The sequence below is a fragment of the Petromyzon marinus genome, chromosome 76, assembly GCF_048934315.1.
Source record: "Petromyzon marinus isolate PM22_M1 ecotype Great Lakes invasive population chromosome 76, UKy_Petmar_22M1.pri1.0, whole genome shotgun sequence".
Classification (NCBI taxonomy): domain Eukaryota; kingdom Metazoa; phylum Chordata; class Hyperoartia; order Petromyzontiformes; family Petromyzontidae; genus Petromyzon; species Petromyzon marinus.
In genome coordinates, this window is record NC_133742.1 from 2,704,358 (window position 1) to 2,724,357 (window position 20,000).

The 20,000-nt window shown below is 46.7% G+C and overlaps 2 protein-coding genes across 2 annotated transcripts in view; both read right to left on the bottom strand.

Moving 5' to 3' along the window:
- Positions 1-20,000, bottom strand: part of LOC116957550 (uncharacterized) — a 453,026-nt gene that overhangs the window by 370,176 nt on the left and 62,850 nt on the right. The gene's annotated exons all lie outside the window — the stretch shown is intronic.
- Positions 15,647-20,000, bottom strand: part of LOC116957528 (glycine receptor subunit alphaZ1-like) — a 50,448-nt gene continuing 46,094 nt past the window's right edge. Inside the window, exon 8 of the mRNA XM_076056575.1 lies at positions 15,647-17,040. Coding sequence (XP_075912690.1) covers positions 16,900-17,040 — 141 coding nt within the window. The 3' untranslated portion in view covers positions 15,647-16,899. The remainder of the gene's footprint in view (positions 17,041-20,000) is intronic.

Sequence of the window (20,000 nt, forward strand, 5' to 3'; positions counted from 1 at the left end):
AGGTACAAATGCAATGCAATGCAACGCATAAAGTCGGCTAACGTAACAGGCAACGCCTTACCTGGTTTGATTACGTGTTCAACTGTTCTGTGTTGTGTTGCATTGTGTTTTCTAAGTTGAAATACAAGTTTATCTTTCATTTGTACCTGATGATGAGTGCTTGTTGTAGCAATCGCAACGCCGTATACTCTTATTTAATTTTTAATTTTCTCCTTCGACGTGAGACTTCACCGAAATGAACGAGGGGTTATTCCAAATCAAGTATTTTTTTTTAAAATTGAGAATAATTCTAAATGTTCCACGTGGAGAGGCGGATACTGAGTCCCTCCGACGCGTCAGTCCGCTTATTTGTATTTATGTCAATGAGCAGTGGAGCGAGCAAGTCGCCGCCTTGCTGGAAGCACGCGGTTACGGTGACACCGATGGTGACACCGATGTCGACTCGACAGTAGTCCCCCCCAAGAGGCGCTCTAGACAAGGGACAGGGCCCGAAACGTCGGGGAGTTAGAGACTGCTCTGCGAGCTCCCGGCCCACGGATCGGACGAGTCGATGTTTGACATCGCACACACACACAGGCACACGTACAAAGACAAAGGTCCCCCGTATAGCCTTAACAGACTGTAGGGGCAAGTGCTGTTAGCGAGCACCTATGAAGGTCGGCACGGTACACGAGGGGGTGGGTGGTCAGCAGTACCACGCCCGACCGCCTTTGTCTCCCCAGTGGCAATGTTTTTATCCACCGCACCAGGTACTCATTTGAGGCTGAGTCGACCTAGGGGAGGCCCGGGACCGGTTCAGATAATCGTCACCGGTGTTGGCCGTGAGCGGGAATCGAACCCGGGTCGCCAGGTTCATAGCGCAGTGTAGCGCTAACCACTACACCACCGCTCGTGTACACACACGCACACACCCACAGACACCTTACACACACCTTACACACACACTTTACACACACACACCTTACACACACACCTTACACACACACCTTACACACACACACTTTACACACACCCACAGGCACTTTACACACACCTTACACACACACTTTACACACACACCCACAAACACCTTACACACATACTTTACACACACAGACACCTTACACACACACACCTTACACACACACACTTTGCACACACCCACAGACACCTTACACACACCTTACACACACACTTTACACACACACACCTTACACACACACCTTACACACACACACCTTACACACACACTTTACACACACACACCTTACACACACACACACTTTACACACACACCTTACACACACACCTTACACACACACACACTTTGCACACACCCACACACTTTACACACACACACCTTACACACACACACTTTACACACACCTTACACACACACCTTACACACACTTTACACTCACACACACTTTACACTCACACACACACTTTACACACACCCACAGGCACCTTACACACACCTTACACACACACCTTACACACACACTTTACACACACACACCTTACACACACACACACTTTACACACACCTTACACACACACCTTACACACACACTTTACACACACACACTTTACACACACACCTTACACACACACACTTTACACACACACACACTTTACACACACACCTTACACACACACCTTACACACACACACTTTACACTCACACACACACTTTACACACACCCACAGGCACCTTACACACACCTTACACACACACTTTACACACACCTTACACACACACACACTTTACACACACCTTACACACACACCTTACACACACACTTTACACACACACACCTTACACACACACTTTACACACACACACACACCTTACACACACACACACTTTACACACACACCTTACACACACACCTTACACACACACACTTTACACACACACACACTTTACACACACCCACAGGCACCTTACACACACCTTACACACACACTTAACACACACACCTTACACACACACACACCTTACACACACACACTTTACACACACACACCCACAAACACCTTACACACACACTTTACACACACCCACAAACACCACACACACACACTTTATGCACACACACAGACACCTTATACACACACACACTTTGCACACACACACTTTACACACACACACTTTACACACACACACCTTACACACACACACACTTTACACACACACACACACCTTACACACACACACTTTACACACACACACCTTACACACACACACCTTACACACACACACACCTTACACACACACCTTACACACACACACCTTACACACACATACACACCTTACACACACACCTTACACACACACTTTACACACACACACCTTACACACACACACACCTTACACACACACCTTACACACACACTTTACACACACACACCTTACACACACACCTTACACACACACACCTTACACACACACCTTACACACACACACACCTTACACACACACCTTACACACACACTTTACACACACACACCTTACACACACACCTTACACACACACACCTTACACACACACCTTACACACACACCTTACACACACACACAGATCTCACAGTCAACAAGGCGGGCCGGCGCGGCACGGTAGCAACTATAGTAGTGATGGTGATGATGGTGGTGATGATGATGATGGTGGTGATGGTGGTGATGGTGGTGATGGTGATGATGGTGGTGATGATGATGATGGTGGTGATGGTGGTGATGGTGGTGATGGTGATGATGGTGGTGATGATGGTGGTGATGGTGATGATGATGGTGGTGGTGATGGTGGTGATGGTGGTGATGGTGGTGGTGGCGATGGTGGTGGTGGTGATGGTGATGATGATGGTTATGATGGTGGTGATAATGGTGGTGCGGGTGGTGGTGGTGGTGATGATGGCGATGATGATGGTTGTGATGATGGTGATGATGGTGATGATGGCGGTGATGATGATGGTGATGATGGTGGTGATGGTGGTGGTGATGGTGGTGATGATGGTGGTGATGGTGATGATGATGGTTATGATGGTGGTGATAATGGTGGTGCGGGTGGTGGTGGTGATGATGGCGATGATGATGGTTATGATGATGGTGATGATGGTGATGATGGCGGTGATGGCGGTGATGATGATGGTGAAGATGGTGATGATTATCATGGTTGTGATGATGGTGGTGCGGGTGGTGGTGATGGTGGTGGTGATGATGGTGGTGATGGTGATGATGGTGATGATGGTGATGATAATGATGGTGATGATGGTGATAATGGTGGTGATGGTGATGATGGTGATGATGGTGATGATAATGATGGTTATGATGGTTATGATGGTGGTGATAATGGTGATGATGGTGGTGATGATGGTGATGATGATTATGATGATGGTGATGATGGCGGTGATGATGGTGATGATGATGATGATGGTGATAATAATAATAATGGCGGTGATGATGATGGTGGTGGTGATAATGATGATAATTATGGTGATGATAATGATGGCGATGATGATGACACTGAGCGACAGAGAGAAGAGCCACGTGGACTGGAGAACACACGCAGGGTAGAGACATCGTTACCGCGGTGATGTCCATCCAACAGTGGAGAGATCACCACGCCCACCCTCCGTCTGTTAGGCTTCAGAGGCCATCCACTTTGGCTGACGAGCTCAAATCCTCCTCCCCCCCCCCCCCGTCCCTCCTCGCCATGTGCACCCGAGCTAGTGTGGATGATGCAGCCGCATTAATCCCAACGTGAGTCCGTGAGCACACGCGGTACACGAATCACGGTGGATCGCGTTGCATGCATGCATGCATCATCATCGCCATCAGCAGCAGCAGCACCGCCCGCGCGTTTCGTGTGTCATTGATTGTTTATTCAACTTTGTTGAACCACCTGGCTGGGGGATTTGGGGGCTAAGCTTCAACAGCTCACTGCTCACGGTGGCTAGGGAGATGTTGACGACCTCGCCTGGTACGCAGGGGGTCCGTGGGTTCGATACCCGACCCTAACGCCCGCTGCTACTGCTGCTGTACATTTGGAATTTTGCATCTCTCTCATCATCATCATCAGCAGCAGCAGCATCGTCGGAAACGTTTTGGATTAGCCATATTTATTTGTTGTAGTACGCAAGAGTTAGACTGATAACTTTAATTTAAATCTTCTTATGGTTGTTATTGTTTGACCTGCATCCCAATGGGATGTTTGCAAACAGCGTTGATACGCGGTGCTTTTACTGGAAGACTTTTGCTGGGGGTTTTTTCCCCCCCTGGATTTTTCTGTTTGCGCGTCGTCACTTTGAGATGTTTCTCTCGTTCGTGTTTTTGTTTGTTGCGGTTACACCCGAGTCAAGAGCCGAATGGCTCACAGGGCTGTACCTAATTCATGAACTGAACTGAAACGCGGGCTAGGAGATGTTAACTCCCTCGCCTGGTGTACAGGAGGTCGTGGGTTCGATCGCGATCCTGACGATGCCTGCTGCTGCTGTATATTTGTAGTTTGCGTGTCTCTCATCATCATCATCACGGTGGCTAGGAGATGTTAACTACCTCGCCTGGTATACAGGAGGTCGTGGGTTCGATCCCGATCCAGACACCTGCTGTTATATATTTGTAGTCTGCGTGTCTCTCTCATTATCATCATCACGGTGGCTGTGAGATGTTAACAACCTCGCCTGCTGCTGTATATTTGTAGTCTGAGTGTCTCATCATCATGATCACGGTGGCTATGAGATGTTAACTACCTCATCTGGTGTACAGGAGGTCGTGGGTTCGATCCCGATCCAGACACCTGCTGTTGTATATTTGGAGTCTGCGTCTCTCTCATTATCATCATCATGGTGGCTATGAGATGTTATCTACCTCACCTGGTGTACAGGAGGTCGTGGGTTCGATCGCGATACTGACGATGCCTGCTGCTGTATATTTGGAGTCTGCGTCTCTCTCATCATCATCATCATCACGGTGGCTATGAGATGTCAACTCCCTCGCCTGGTATACAAGAGGTCGTGGGTTCGATCCCAACCCTGACGCCTGCTGCTGTATATTTGTAGTCTGCGTCTCTCTCTCATCATCATCACGGTGGCTATGAGATGTCAACTCCCTCGCCTGGTATACAGGAGGTCGTGAGTTCGATCCCGATCCAGACACCTGCTGTTGTATATTTGGAGTCTGCGTCTCTCTCTCATCATCATGGTGGCTATGAGATGTTGACTACCTCGCCTGGTGTACAAGAGGTCGTGGGTTCGATCCCGCTCCAGACACCTGCTGTTGTATATTTGAAGTCTGCGTCTCTCTCTCATCATCATGGTGGCTATGAGATGTTGACTACCTCGCCTGGTATACAAGAGGTCGTGGGTTCGATCCAGATCCAGACACCTGCTGTTGTATATTTGGAGTCTGCGTCTCTCTCATTATCATCATCATGGTGGCTAGGAGATATTAACTACCTCGCCTGGTGTACAGGAGGTCGTGGGTTCGATCGCGATCCTGACGATGCCTGCTGCTGTATATTTGAAGTCTGCGTCTCTCTCATCATCATCACGGTGGTTAGGAGATGTTAACTACCTCACCTGGTCTACAGGAGGTCGTGGGTTCGATCCCAACCCTGACGCCTGCTGCTGCTGTATATTTGTAGTCTGCGTCTCTTTCTCTCATCATCATCATCATCATCACGGTGGCTATGAGATGTCAACTCCCTCGGCTGGTACACAAGAGGTCGTGGGTTCGATCCCGCTCCAGACACCTGCTGTTGTATATTTGGAGTCTGCGTCTCTCTCATTATCATCATCATCATGGTGGCTAGGAGATATTAACTACCTCGCCTGGTATACAAGAGGTCGTGAGTTCGATCCCGATCCAGACACCTGCTGTTGTATATTTGGAGTCTGCGTCTCTCTCTCATCATCATCACGGTGGCTATGAGATGTTAACTACCTCGCCTGGTATACAAGAGGTCGTGGGTTCGATCCTGATCCAGACGCCTGCTGCTGTATATTTGGAGTCTGCGTCTCTCTCATTATCATCATCACGGTGGCTATGAGATGTCAACTACCTCGCCTGGTGTACAGGAGGTCGTGAGTTCGATCCCGATCCAGACACCTGCTGTTGTATATTTGGAGTCTGCGTCTCTCTCTCATCATCATCATCATCATCACGGTGGCTAGGAGATGTCAACTCCCTCGCCTGGTATACAGGAGGTCGTGAGTTCGATCCCGCCGTAGATTTGTCTCCGCGGTCCTCCTCCGGGTTTTCCCGTCCACATTTACAAACAATGTCACCACGAGTCATTTGGCTGCTGCTATAAAATGTCCACATGATGATGACGATGATGACGATGAGCCACTTGCTTTGGGTTCTCATTTGTGATAGCCAGGGTGGTCGCTTCTGAAAGAGTGGGGCTTTACGCAACTGGTAAAATAAAAAAAAGATAGTTTAGTTTTATGTTTTAGTTTAGTCTAAGGGGATACTCACACCGCGATACAACATTCCCTCCGCTCATCCCCCCTCACAAAGACAAAGATTACCTCCACCACCCTATAGCCTCTAACAGGCTGTAGGGGCAAGTGCTGTCAGTAGCGAGTAGCAGCAGCAGCACCACCTATGAAGGCTACTGGCACTGTGGCACACACAGAGGGGGTGGGTGGCCAGCACCACGCCCGGCCGCCTTTGTCTCTCCCCCAGCGGCGATGTTTACTGCACACCGCTACACCAGGTACTCACTCGAGGCTGAGTCGACATAGGGGAGGCCCAGGACCGGTTCAGACATATATATACACGTCACCGAACTGGAATCGAACTTGGCGCTTGTGCCGGGCAAGGTGCACTTCAAGGCCACGTGAAGTGTCACCGGGCAGACCCAGCAGGTCCCATTGGTTGACTGACTGAGTCGGGTGGCCGATGCACCACCCGTGCCCCCATGCCGTGCCAACTAGCTGCGTCTCAGCCGCCCGGATGCTCCGCTCGTTGCTGTGAGCGCCGCTCCTCGGCCCTCCGCTGTTGCCGGAGGGCGACTGCCTCCAACCAGCCCAGGAGCAGCAGCAGCAGCAGCGTCCTTCACGAGCCTCCCTCCGTAAGCTGCACCTTCCCCTGGGCTGTTTCGATCAGATACGCGCCACAGCGGACTCTCCATTGTCCAAGCACGCGCGTGTGGTTTATCGGATTTGCGGATTCTGACGTTAATCAATAACTCATGGATTTTCCCCGAAGCCCAAATTTATTGTCTGAAAAGTAGTTACGCATTGTTAGTCACGGAAATGTGCCATCACAAAGCCATCACAACGTTGCTTAAACCAAGCAAATGTTTTTGCATCCGATGAATCCGAAATGCACGTGGTCGCCCTCTACAGTACAGTGGTTGCCATATATTTACAACAGCGGGCAGAGTTTGATTGATGCTGATTGGCTGTTGGCTCTGCTATCATCCACTAAGTGGGCCGGGTCTTCTGTTTGGCATAGGTATTTTCTGAAAATGGTTTTATTTTTGGATTATCCGCGATTTTTTTTTAAATCCGCGGCCAGTCCTTGCCGTCATTAGCACGGACGATCGAGAGTCTACCGTGATTACGAATCCCACAAACCCCATGACACCTCCCACTCCATCATTCTAACATCGAGTGAGACCGTAAGACAATAATGCACGTTTTTTTTTTAAATCGCAGTGGTACAGTTTATTGATGCAAAGCGTTATATAGTCGATCAGATTCCTTCCTGCCTGCCTGGCACGCCGTTAAGATCGCGTTATGACGTCACCCGTGCGGTGACGTCAGCCGTGCGCGATGACGTCATGACCCCGCCCCCCCCCATCAACCCTCCACCCCGGATGTGAATCAACCAGAAATATGATAGCTAAGAGTTTGACATGACGTTTTTTGCTGTTAGACTTTATACAGCCTCCAATGATAATCATCGGCAACATATTAACTCGCCTAATGAATGTCCTTAATGTTCAACGTGAAATCATGTTGAAATAGCTAATAATATAAGTTTCATACTCGAGGACACGTGACCTCAACAGGGGAATCAAACATGGTCAATTATCCAATATATATAAATATACATATGCTGCATTTAAATACGTAGGGTTTCACGGCTAATGTCATCCATAAGAGATTTTTTGGGGGGTGGGTGAGATCACCTAAATATACAATGTGTCGTTAAACCTGCCACCACCCGGCAGTCAAGCAGCTGAGGTTCGTCACGTAAACAAAACACGCCAATTAATAACAAAGCAAAAAAATGTGTTTTTAACTAATAGCTAATTGGCATGTTGAGACGAGACGGGAGGAGACGAGATGGAGACACTGATGGAGACGAGGGGAAGGACAAGACGGGAGGAGACAATACGGGAGGAGACGAGATGGAGACACTGATGGAGACGAGAGGAAGGACAAGACGGGAGGAGACAAGACGGGAGGAGACGAGATGGAGACGAGAGGAAGGACAAGACGGGAGGAGACAAGACGGGAGGAGACAAGATGGAGACACTGTGGAGACAAGAGGAAGGACAAGACGGGAGGAGACAAGACGGGAGGAGACGAGATGGAGACACTGATGGAGACGAGAGGAAGGACAAGACGGGAGGAGACAATACGGGAGGAGACGAGATGGAGACACTGTGGAGACGAGAGGAAGGACAAGACGGGAGGAGACAAGACGGGAGGAGACGAGATGGAGACACTGATGGAGACGAGGGGAAGGACAAGACGGGAGGAGACAAGACGGGAGGAGTCGAGATGGAGATGAGAGGAAGGACAAGTCGGGGAGGAGACAATACGGGAGGAGACGAGATGGAGACACTGTGGAGACGAGGGGAAGGACAAGACGGGAGGAGACAAGACGGGAGGAGACGAGATGGAGACACTGTGGAGACGAGGGGAAGGACAAGACGGGAGGAGACAAGACGGGAGGAGACGAGATGGAGACACTGATGGAGACGAGAGGAAGGACAAGATGGGAGGAGACAAGACGGGAGGAGACGAGATGGAGACACTGTGGAGACGAGGGGAAGGACAAGACGGGAGGAGACAAGACGGGAGGAGACGAGATGGAGACGAGAGGAAGGACAAGTCGGGGAGGAGACAAGACGGGAGGAGACAAGACGGGAGGAGACGAGATGGAGACACTGTGGAGACGAGAGGAAGGACAAGACGGGAGGAGACAAGACGGGAGGAGACGAGATGGAGACACTGTGGAGACGAGGGGAAGGACAAGACGGGAGGAGACAAGACGGGAGGAGTCGAGATGGAGACACTGTGGAGACGAGGGGAAGGACAAGACGGGGAGGAGACAAGACGGGAGGAGACGAGATGGAGACACTGATGGAGACGAGGGGAAGGACAAGACGGGAGGAGACAAGACGGGAGGAGACGAGATGGAGACACTGTGGAGACGAGGGGAAGGACAAGACGGGAGGAGACAAGACGGGAGGAGACGAGATGGAGACGAGAGGAAGGACAAGACGGGAGGAGACAAGACGGGAGGAGACGAGATGGAGACACTGTGGAGACGAGGGGAAGGACAAGACGGGAGGAGACAAGACGGGAGGAGACGAGATGGAGACGAGAGGAAGGACAAGACGGGAGGAGACAAGACGGGAGGAGACGAGATGGAGACACTGATGGAGACGAGGGGAAGGACAAGACGGGAGGAGACAATACGGGAGGAGACAAGATGGAGACGAGAGGAAGGACAAGTCGGGGAGGAGACAATACGGGCGGAGACGAGATGGAGACACTGTGGAGACAAGGGGAAGGACAAGACGGGAGGAGACAAGACGCGAGGAGACAATACGGGAGGAGACGAGATGGAGACACTGTGGATACGAGGGGAAGGACAAGACGGGAGGAGACAAGACGGTAGGAGACGAGATGGAGACACTGTGGAGACGAGGGGAAGGACAAGACGGGAGGAGACAAGACGGGAGGAGACGAGATGGAGACACTGTGGAGACGAGGGGAAGGACAAGTCGGGGAGGAGACAAGACGGGAGGAGACAAGACGGGAGGAGACAAGATGGAGACACTGTGGAGACGAGGGGAAGGACAAGTCGGGGAGGAGACAAGACGGGAGGAGACAAGACGGGAGGAGACAAGATGAAGACGGGAGGAGACAAGACGGGAGGAGACAAGATGGCGCTACCGCGTGCGTGCGGCGGCAGCAGCAGCAGCAGCGTCATCGCGGGCGGTGCGGTGACGACGCAGCAGTGATCACGTGGTCGACAGTCACGAGGGGTGGGGCCCGGTATGTAGGCGAGCTCTGGCGCCTCAATAGATTGTACGCGAATGGTGATTGGACGGTTTTTTTTTGGGGGGGGGGGGTGGGACTAATTAAGCTGCGTGTGAATGTCGTTGAAGATCACAATCGTCTGCAAGGCCGCACCTCCAGTTTGCACGATTGGCTACGTACAGTTCGAAAGAAGTTCAACATCCATGCTGTACACTATCGACTACACTACACTATACACTGCACTACTATACACGAATATATATACTACACGACTATACACTACACGACTATACACTACACCACAATGCTACTACACTATACACTAGACTATACACTACACTATAAACTACACTATCGACTACACTAAACTATACACTACACTATTATACACGACTATATACTACACTATTATAGACTACACTATACACTACACTGTATTGGACTACACTGTTATACACTACACTACCCAATACGCTATACGCTACACTTTTATACACTACACTATACGCTACACTATACACTACGCTATACACTACACTTTTATACACTACACTATACACTACACTATACACTACGCTATACACTACACTTTTATACATTACACTATACACTACACTACTATACACTACACTATACACTACACTTTTATACATTACACTACTATACACTATACTATACACTACACCATACACTACACTTTTATACATTACACTATACACTACACTATACACTACACTTTTTTACATTACACTATACACTACACTATACACTACACTTTTATACACTACACTATACACTACACTTTTATACACTACACTATACACTACACTTTTATATATTACACTATAAACTACACTATACATTACACTATACACTACACTATACACTACACTTTTATACATTACACTATACACTTCACTATACACTACACTATACACTACACTTTCATACATTACACTATACACTACATTATACACTACACTTTTATACATTACACTATACACTACACTTTTATACACTACACTTTTATACACTACACTATACACTACACTTTTATATATTACACTATACACTACAATATACATTACACTATACACTACACTATACACTACACTTTTATACATTTCACTATACACTACACTATACACTACACTTTTATACATTACACTATACACTACACTATACACTACACTTTTATACATTACACTATACACTACACTATACACTACACTTTTATACATTACACAATACTACATTGAGAACTAACTTCTCTCGAGAGCTGCTCTTTTGTTATTGTGTGTTGGTTTGTCGTCCTTCCCCCCGCACCTCCGATTGGCGTGGTTGGCTGCGTACGGTGGAGCGAAAGAAGTTCAACGCACACACACGTACACACATTGAGTCCCCCATGCAGAGACCCAGAGAGAGTGACAGAGAGAGAGAGACACACACACGGACCGAGCCCCAAGATTGGGACCAGTGGACGTCAGCGATGCGGGTTTATTGACATCGACATGGCCACGTGAATGTGTTCCCGGTTCAGTTTGGGAGGCTTTCGCGACCAATATTATTCATAATAAGGGTTTTTGGGGTTGGATCGCGTTCATTTATAAATGTGTGGTAACCCTCCACCACCCGACACGGCAAATCAGCAAAAAAATGTGTCACGTTGACAAAAGACAATTAGTTCACTACTTTAGCCCACCGGTGTGTTGAAGAGTGAATCCACAACATTTACAGTTTGAGTAGCACGACGTTTCGCTGGTAATTACATCCAGCATCATCGGGCTAAAGTAGTGAACTAATTGTCTTTTGTCAACGTTGCACTTAAATTTCGATTTAAAGCTTTCGTGACTGCAAGGATTCATCTTCTTTGGTTCTTTCGGTAAAGTCACCACCACGTAGAATGAGAATAAAATAATAAATTGATAAAATAAAATAACACAATAATATTCTCACGACGTTTCGGCCACAACACAAGCGGCCTTCATCAGGTGAAGGGACGAGACTGTCTGGTAGGACAGCGCTGTCCTCCAGACAGTCTCGTCCCTTCATCTCGTCTCTTCACCTGATGAAGGCCGCTTGTGTTGTGGCCGAAACGTCGTGAGAATATTATTGTGTTATTTTATTTTATCAATTTATTATTTTATTCTCATTCTACCTGGTGACTTTAACGTTGCACTTTTTTTGCTGATTGGCCGTGTCGGGTGGTGGAGGGTTACGACACATTTCTAAATAACGCGATCTAACCCAAAAAACCTTTTTATTATGAATCGGTTTGGGAAGTTGCGATTGTGCTCTGGGATGACGTAGTGTGACCTCGTCAACTCGTGTCTCTGTTGGCGTGAGAACTTTCATCTTCCGTTGTTTTGGCCGTTTCTGTTTTGGTGCGATTCCTTGATTCTGTTTTAATTCATTGTGGATGTTTGCCTGCTAGTAGTAGAAGCCTTTTCATTTGCTTGGTATTGGCTGTATATGAGGATTTGGTCCTTTTACATTTTACAGTCTATCGTCGATTATCTGGCTGCTTCCAACGTTATCCGGCGGTCTGGGGCCGATGCAGCGAATCCTGCAAAACCGCTCCAAAGGCTGTAACCAGTCTGGCCATTGACACCGTGTACGCGTGACATAACAAAGTAGCTATGCTTAATTTCAGTGTTAAATATTACACACACTACATTATACGCAACATAAAACGTAAACTATTAGAATTACTGCAACCTATATATATATCGCCCCATGATGCAGAGTCTTCGACATTGGAGTGGTAAATGTGGCATAGTAAATAGGTAACTTTTTACAGTCGGTTATGTATGTGACTATTTGTATGTTTATTTATACCAATTTCACATATTCTTGGTTCTTTCGGTAAAGTCACGTAGAAGGGAAACAATAAAATAATAAAAATATAAAACAGTAAAGTTATCACGACGTTTCGACTGCAACACAAGCAATCATCATCAGGTGTGAAAACCACAGCAAGAAAATTTGAAAAAAGTGGCGGTTTTTTTAACGTTAGCACCAACGAGAGCGATTTGACAGTTATTCAGATGGATGAGTCCATCTATGTTCGGAAAAAAAGGAGGGGGGAGACGAAAATAATGGATGCTGTCTGAAAGCCACCGTAAGCGTGAACAATCAATTAAGACCCGAAATGGTTTATCAAATCCTTCCAATGATTGCTAAGCCAGAATCCATCTTCTCCGTTAAAATTGTCTCTGTGTTTGTATATGTGGATAGCCTCACGAACGAATCTCTCATGGTAGCCAGATGGGTTGCAGAAAACCTCTGTCTTGGAGAAGTCAATGTCATATGAGCCCACTGAATTATAACAGTGATCTGCCACGGCCGAGGTGTTGGTCCTACCGTGTTTTAGGTCTGCTTTGTGTCCACGGATGCGGTCCGATACATGTCGTTTGGTTTCTCCAATGTAACTACTACCACAGAGGCAACTTAGTTTGTAGACGGCAGGGTACTGTATATCCGGAATCACATCTTTTACAGACGTAACTGTGAGTGGCCACGTAGAATGTTCGAATGCTAACTTGAGAGAAGAGGCTGCCACTCTACTGGATCAGGAGGACTGGTTCTGACTCTAATCACCACGAATCAAATCTTTATTTAGACTGGAGGATTAACTATGCGAAACGAATTATTTCCAGAACTAGCTTAGCTCTTATCTCAGAAAAAATCAGACTTATGCGCACTGAACTAGATCATTTAGACAAGACACTCTACAAATCACACTTATCATTGACGGCAACAATGTCCACATCGGATTGGGAACATGTAGACAACATGACTGCCTCTTCAGCTGCCACTATGTCGACCAAATGTAAGGACAACCTGATTTCCAAATTTAACCTCCTCTCCAACAAAAGACCAGACCCACACACCAAAAAGCTAGACGTTAACAAAGTCGTAATTAATCGCAGTAACAGTTCTATTTTCGATGGTCTGAAATCCGTTTTAGCTAAAGGGCTAAACTTTGCAGTCACACCTAAACACATACCAGTCAATGATATCATTGCCCAAGTAGATGTGGCTCTCAAGGGCCTGGGCCACATCGCTGCAGACGTAGCAAGATCTGAAATCGCTGCAACCCTCAAAAACGCTAAAATGCCAGCTAGCAACCTCAGCAAAGATGAGCGTTTTGAATTATATAAATTAAAAAAGAGGGATGACATTGTCATCCTCTCAGCTGACAAGGGCAATGCTACTGTCATCATGGATAAAATAGAATACAACAACAAAATTAAAGAATTACTCAACGATGGCAGCTATACAAAAATAAGAAGAGATCCCACCAACAGCCTCGTCATACAAACCAACAACATCATTTCTGATTCAACGACATTAATTGATCAAACCAAACAGTTCTCGTTGAAACCTTCTGCTGCCAGGCCACCAAGATTATACGACTTATCAAAAATACATAAAGAAGATACACCCCTTCGTCCCATCGTCTCTACTATCAACTCCCCCACCTACAAACTGGCTCGTTTTCTGTCTGAAATCCTGTGGCCTTGCACTGGAAAAAAACACCTCTGCGGTACAAAATTCTACTCACCTGGTATCGACAATCAAAGGCATTTCCCTGTCCCCAGACGACCTGCTTGTCAGTTTTGATGTAGTTTCCTTATTCAGCAAAGTTCCTGTACCTGACACCATCGCAATCATTGAAGACTTGGTTCATCAAGGACTAAACACTGAGGTACCCCCCCTGGTGAGACACTGTTTAACCAATACATACTTCACTTGGAATGGAACTTTCTACAAACAAACTGAGGGCACCCCAATGGGCTCCCCCTATCTCCGGTTGTAGCCAACATTTTCATGGAGAAATTTGAGACTGACGCCATCCAGACTGCCACTCTGCGCCCAACCTTATGGAAGAGGTACGTGGATGACACTTTTGTCATCTGGCCACATGGCCGGCCTGCTCTAGACCAATTCCTCGACCACATCAATTCCATACACCCAGCCATCAGATTTACTGTGGAAGTCGAAAAAGATGGCAAGCTACCTTTTTTGGATGTCATAATAAAAAAGAGACCTGATGGTTCAATGAGCCACTCTGTCTACAGGAAAGCTACCCATACAGATGCTTATCTGAAACCGGATTCCCACCACCATCCATCCCAGAAGAATTCCCTCATCAAGACTCTGCACCATAGAGCCCAATGCATATCCGACCAGGAACACATAGCCAGTGAACTCAAGCATGTACACCAAGCTCTTGAGGCTAATGGTTATTCCGACTACACAATACACAAAGCTATCACTCAAACCATGAAGAAGGACCCTCTTGAGAGATTCGTTCATGAGGCTATCCACATATACAAAACAGAGACAATTTCAACTGAAAAGATGGATTCTGGCTAAGCAATCATTGGAAGGATTTGATAAATAATTTCGGGTCTTAATTGATTGTTCACGCTTAAGGTGGCTTTCAGACCGCATCCATTATTTTCGTCTCCCCCCTCTTTTCCAAACATAGATGGACTCATCCATCTGAATAACTGCCAAATCGCTCTCCGTGGTGCTAACGTTAAAAAACCCGCCACTTTTTTCAAATTTTCTTGCTGTGGTTTTCACACCTGATGATGATTGCTTGTGTTGCAGTCGAAACGTCGTGAGAATTTTATTGTTTAATATTTTCATTATTTTATTATTTCCCTTCTACGTAACTTTACCAAAAGAACCAAGAATATGAATCCCTGCAGTCACGAAAGCTTTAAATCAAAATTCAATTTCACATAGTTAAAACATTTAAAACACAACAAAACCACATACACACAACACCTAGACGCATAATGTTACGCAAAAATGTTACGCAAAAAAAGTCATGATGAGGAGTGATTATCCGGGATTTTAGAAAATCTGGCGCCCCCTTCCCTCCTAAGCCGCCGGATAATCGATGACCTGTATATAATTAATGCACAGTGCTACGTGATGCTATTAGCACGAACGATGCTATGTAAAATGAAAGTATTGTTGTTGCAGGGACTCCTCTACTTAGGAACATTCACCTTACAAACTTTCAGAGATACGAACAAACATGTCTGTATGTCCAGTTGCCGATTTGGACCGAGAGTCGTAAGTTTAACCGCCGTGCAATAAATGGTGGTGGTGGCATCTACATCTGTAGAACACGAAGAACCAGTGGCATCTACATCTGTAGAACATTAAGAAACAGTGGCATCTACATCTGTAGAACATGAAGACCCAGTGGCATCTACATCTGCAGAACGTAAATAACCAGTGGCATCAACATCTACAGAACGTGAAGAACCAGTGGCATCTACATCTGCACAACATAAATAACTGGTGGCATCTACATCTGTAGAACGTGAAGAACCAGTGGCATCTACATCTGCAGAACATGAAGACCCAGTCACATCTACATCTGCAGAAACATGAAGACCCAGTGGCATCTACATTTGCAGAACGCAAACAACCAGTGGCATCTACATCTGTAGAACACGAGGAACCAGTGGCATCTACAGGAGATTATACAACTTTTAAAACCATTCCCTGTGTTTAGTGTACATGCCTTACAACATGTTTTTAATCTGACGGAAGTAAATTTGGACTTACGAACAAATAGACTTACGGACACAAACCTATGGAATCTAACTCGTTCGTAAGTATAGGAGTCCCAGCATTGATTCTCTGCGTGCACCACCCCTCGCTATCTCCCCCTCGACGGGAGGCAGAGGAGCCAGTAGGCGATGTTGAAGATGGCGAAGCTGATGGGGAAAACGAATCGAGAGGCGTTGTCGATCAACTGCGCCCGCTCCATCCACTTGGCGCATCCTTCATCTGTACTGACCTAAGGGCAGGCAGGCGGGGGGAGGGGGGTTCACGCAATGGAAGGTGACGCTCACATTAATCATACTTCATCGCCGGCACGACTCTCGATGCACAAGATAATTTTGTTCGGTTAAAATTGCGTAATTATAAATGTGCTGTGAAACCCACCACCACCATCCGATACGGCCAATTTGTGAGGTTTGCGACGTATACAAAGCGTTGCCAATTAGTTACTAGCACAGCACTTACTGTTTGTGTGTTGGAGAGTAAACCCACTATAACATTGACTATTCAAGTATCATGATGGTGCTGGTTGTTATAATTACTGGCGAAACATCAAGATACTTAAATGTTTAAATGTTGTAGTTATTGTTTTATATATATTTTATTATTTTTATTGTTTCCCTTCAACGTGACTTTACCGAAAAAGCTAAGAATATGAATATGTTGTAGTGGGTTTATTCTCCAGCACACAACTGGCGAGTGCTGAACTGTTAGCGAATTGGCATGTTTTGTTGACGTGACAAATCTTTATAATTAGCTGTCGAGTGGTGTCGGCTTTAACGACACATTTAAATTTGTGTGATCTAACCCAAATACCTCCCTTATGGATAATATTGGTCGTGAAAGCCTCCTATTACTTGTTAAGGAGACTCTCGATTATCCGCGTGTGCAGTTTATCCCATAATGCGTGGATTTGTCCCTTGAGCCCAAATTAATCATCTAAAAACAGTTATACATTGTTATTCTAGGAAATGTGTTATTACAAGTCACACAGTGCTTTAAACCGAACAAATATGTTGCTGCTCTGGTTAATCAGAAATCAAACGTGATCGCCACTACAATACAGTAGTTGCCATATTTTTAAGACAGTGGGTGGTGGAGTTTGATTGATGCTGATTGGCTGTGGCTCTGCCGTCATCCACTCAGTGGGCTGAGTTTGATTGATGCTGATTGGCTGTGGCTCTGCTGTCACCCACTCAGTGGGCTGAGTTTGATTGATGCTGATTGGCTGTGGCTCTGCTGTCACCAACTCAGTGGGCTGAGTTTGATTGATGCTGATTGGCTGTGGCTCTGCTGTCACCCACTCAGTGGGCGGAGTTTGATTGATGCTGATTGGCTGTGGCTCTGCCGTCATCCACTCAGTGGGCTGAGTTTGATTGATGCTGATTGGCTATGGCTCTGCTGTCATCCACTTAGTGAGCAGAGTGCCCAGAGGCATGCCTACGGGCGTGCAAGGGCATGCCCCTCTGGGCGTGCCCAGCCTAGGACTCACAGCTTTACACAAATTAACAGCCACTGTCCGCCCCTCATAATTAATCATCCAGTCTAAATAAAGATTTTGATTCGTTGAGTCAGAACCAGTCCACCGGACCTCCTGAATACCAAAGAGATCAAGGCGGTACCGGTTAAGCTCCCAACAGTAGATTGGCAGCCTCCATTCTCTCAAGTTGGCATTCGAACATTCGACGTGGCCACTCGCAGTGGCTTTTTACCATGCCTGGGGGAACCCCAAAGGGTGCTGGTTCAGTCTTCTGGCTCCACCAAATGGGGTTTGGCCAGGAGACGTCATAGACAAATGTCCCCCTGGGGCCTCCAACATGAAGATTAGTTTGATATTTAAATCGTGGATTTGTGATAATAATGCTCCACTCACTCACTGTTGTTTAGTACACGGGAGAACATACAAACTCCACTCAGTCTGTAGAAGAGAAGGAGATCTAAAAACTCCACTCACTCACTCTGTAGTACAGAGGGAGATCATACAAACTCCACTCACTCTGTAGTACAGGGGGACATAATGCAAACTCCACTCACTCTGTAGAATAGGGGGAGATCATACAAACTCCATTCACTCACTCTGTAGAACAGGGGGAGATCATACAAACTCCACTCACTCTCTAGAACAGGGGGAGATCATACAAACACCACTCACTCCGTAGAACAGGGGGAGATCATACAAACTCCACTCACTCACTCTGTAGAACAGGGGGAGATCATACAAACTCCACTCACTGTGTAGAACAGGGGGAGATCATACAAACTCCACTCACTCCGTAGAACAGGGGGAGATCATACAAACTCCACTCACTCACTCTGTAGAACAGGGGGAGATCATACAAACTCCACTCACTCACTCTGTAGAACAGAGGGAGATCATACAAACTCCACTCACTCACTCTGTAGAACAGGGAGAGATCATACAAACTCCACTCACTCTGTAGAACAGGGTGAGATCATACAAACTCCACTCACTCTGTAGAACAGGGGGAGATCATACAAACTCCACTCACTCTATAGAACAGGGGGAGATCATACAAACTCCACTCACTCTGTAGAACAGGGGGAGATCATACAAACTCCGCTCACTCTATAGAACAGGGGAGATCATACAAACTCCACTCACTCTATAGAACAGGGGGAGATCATACAAACTCCACTCACTCTATAGAACAGGGGGACATCATACAAACTCCACTCACTCTATAGAACAGGGGAGATCATACAAACTCCACTCACTCTATAGAACAGGGGGAGATCATACAAACTCCACTCACTCTATAGAACAGGGGGACATCATACAAACTCCACTCACTCTGTAGAACAGGGGGAGATCATACAAACTCCACTCACTCTATAGAACAGGGGGACATCATACAAACTCCACTCACTCTGTAGAACAGGGGGAGATCATACAAACTCCGCTCACTCTATAGAACAGGGGGAGATCATACAAACTCCACTCACTCTATAGAACAGGGGGAGATCATACAAACTCCACTCACTCTGTAGAACAGGGGGAGATCATACATACTCCACTCACTCACTCTGTAGAACAGGGGGAGATCACACAAACTCCACTCACTCACTCTGTAGAACAGGGGGAGATCATACAAACTCCACTCACTCTATAGAACAGGGGGAGATCATACAAACTCCACTCACTCTGTAGAACAGGGGGAGATCATACAAACTCCA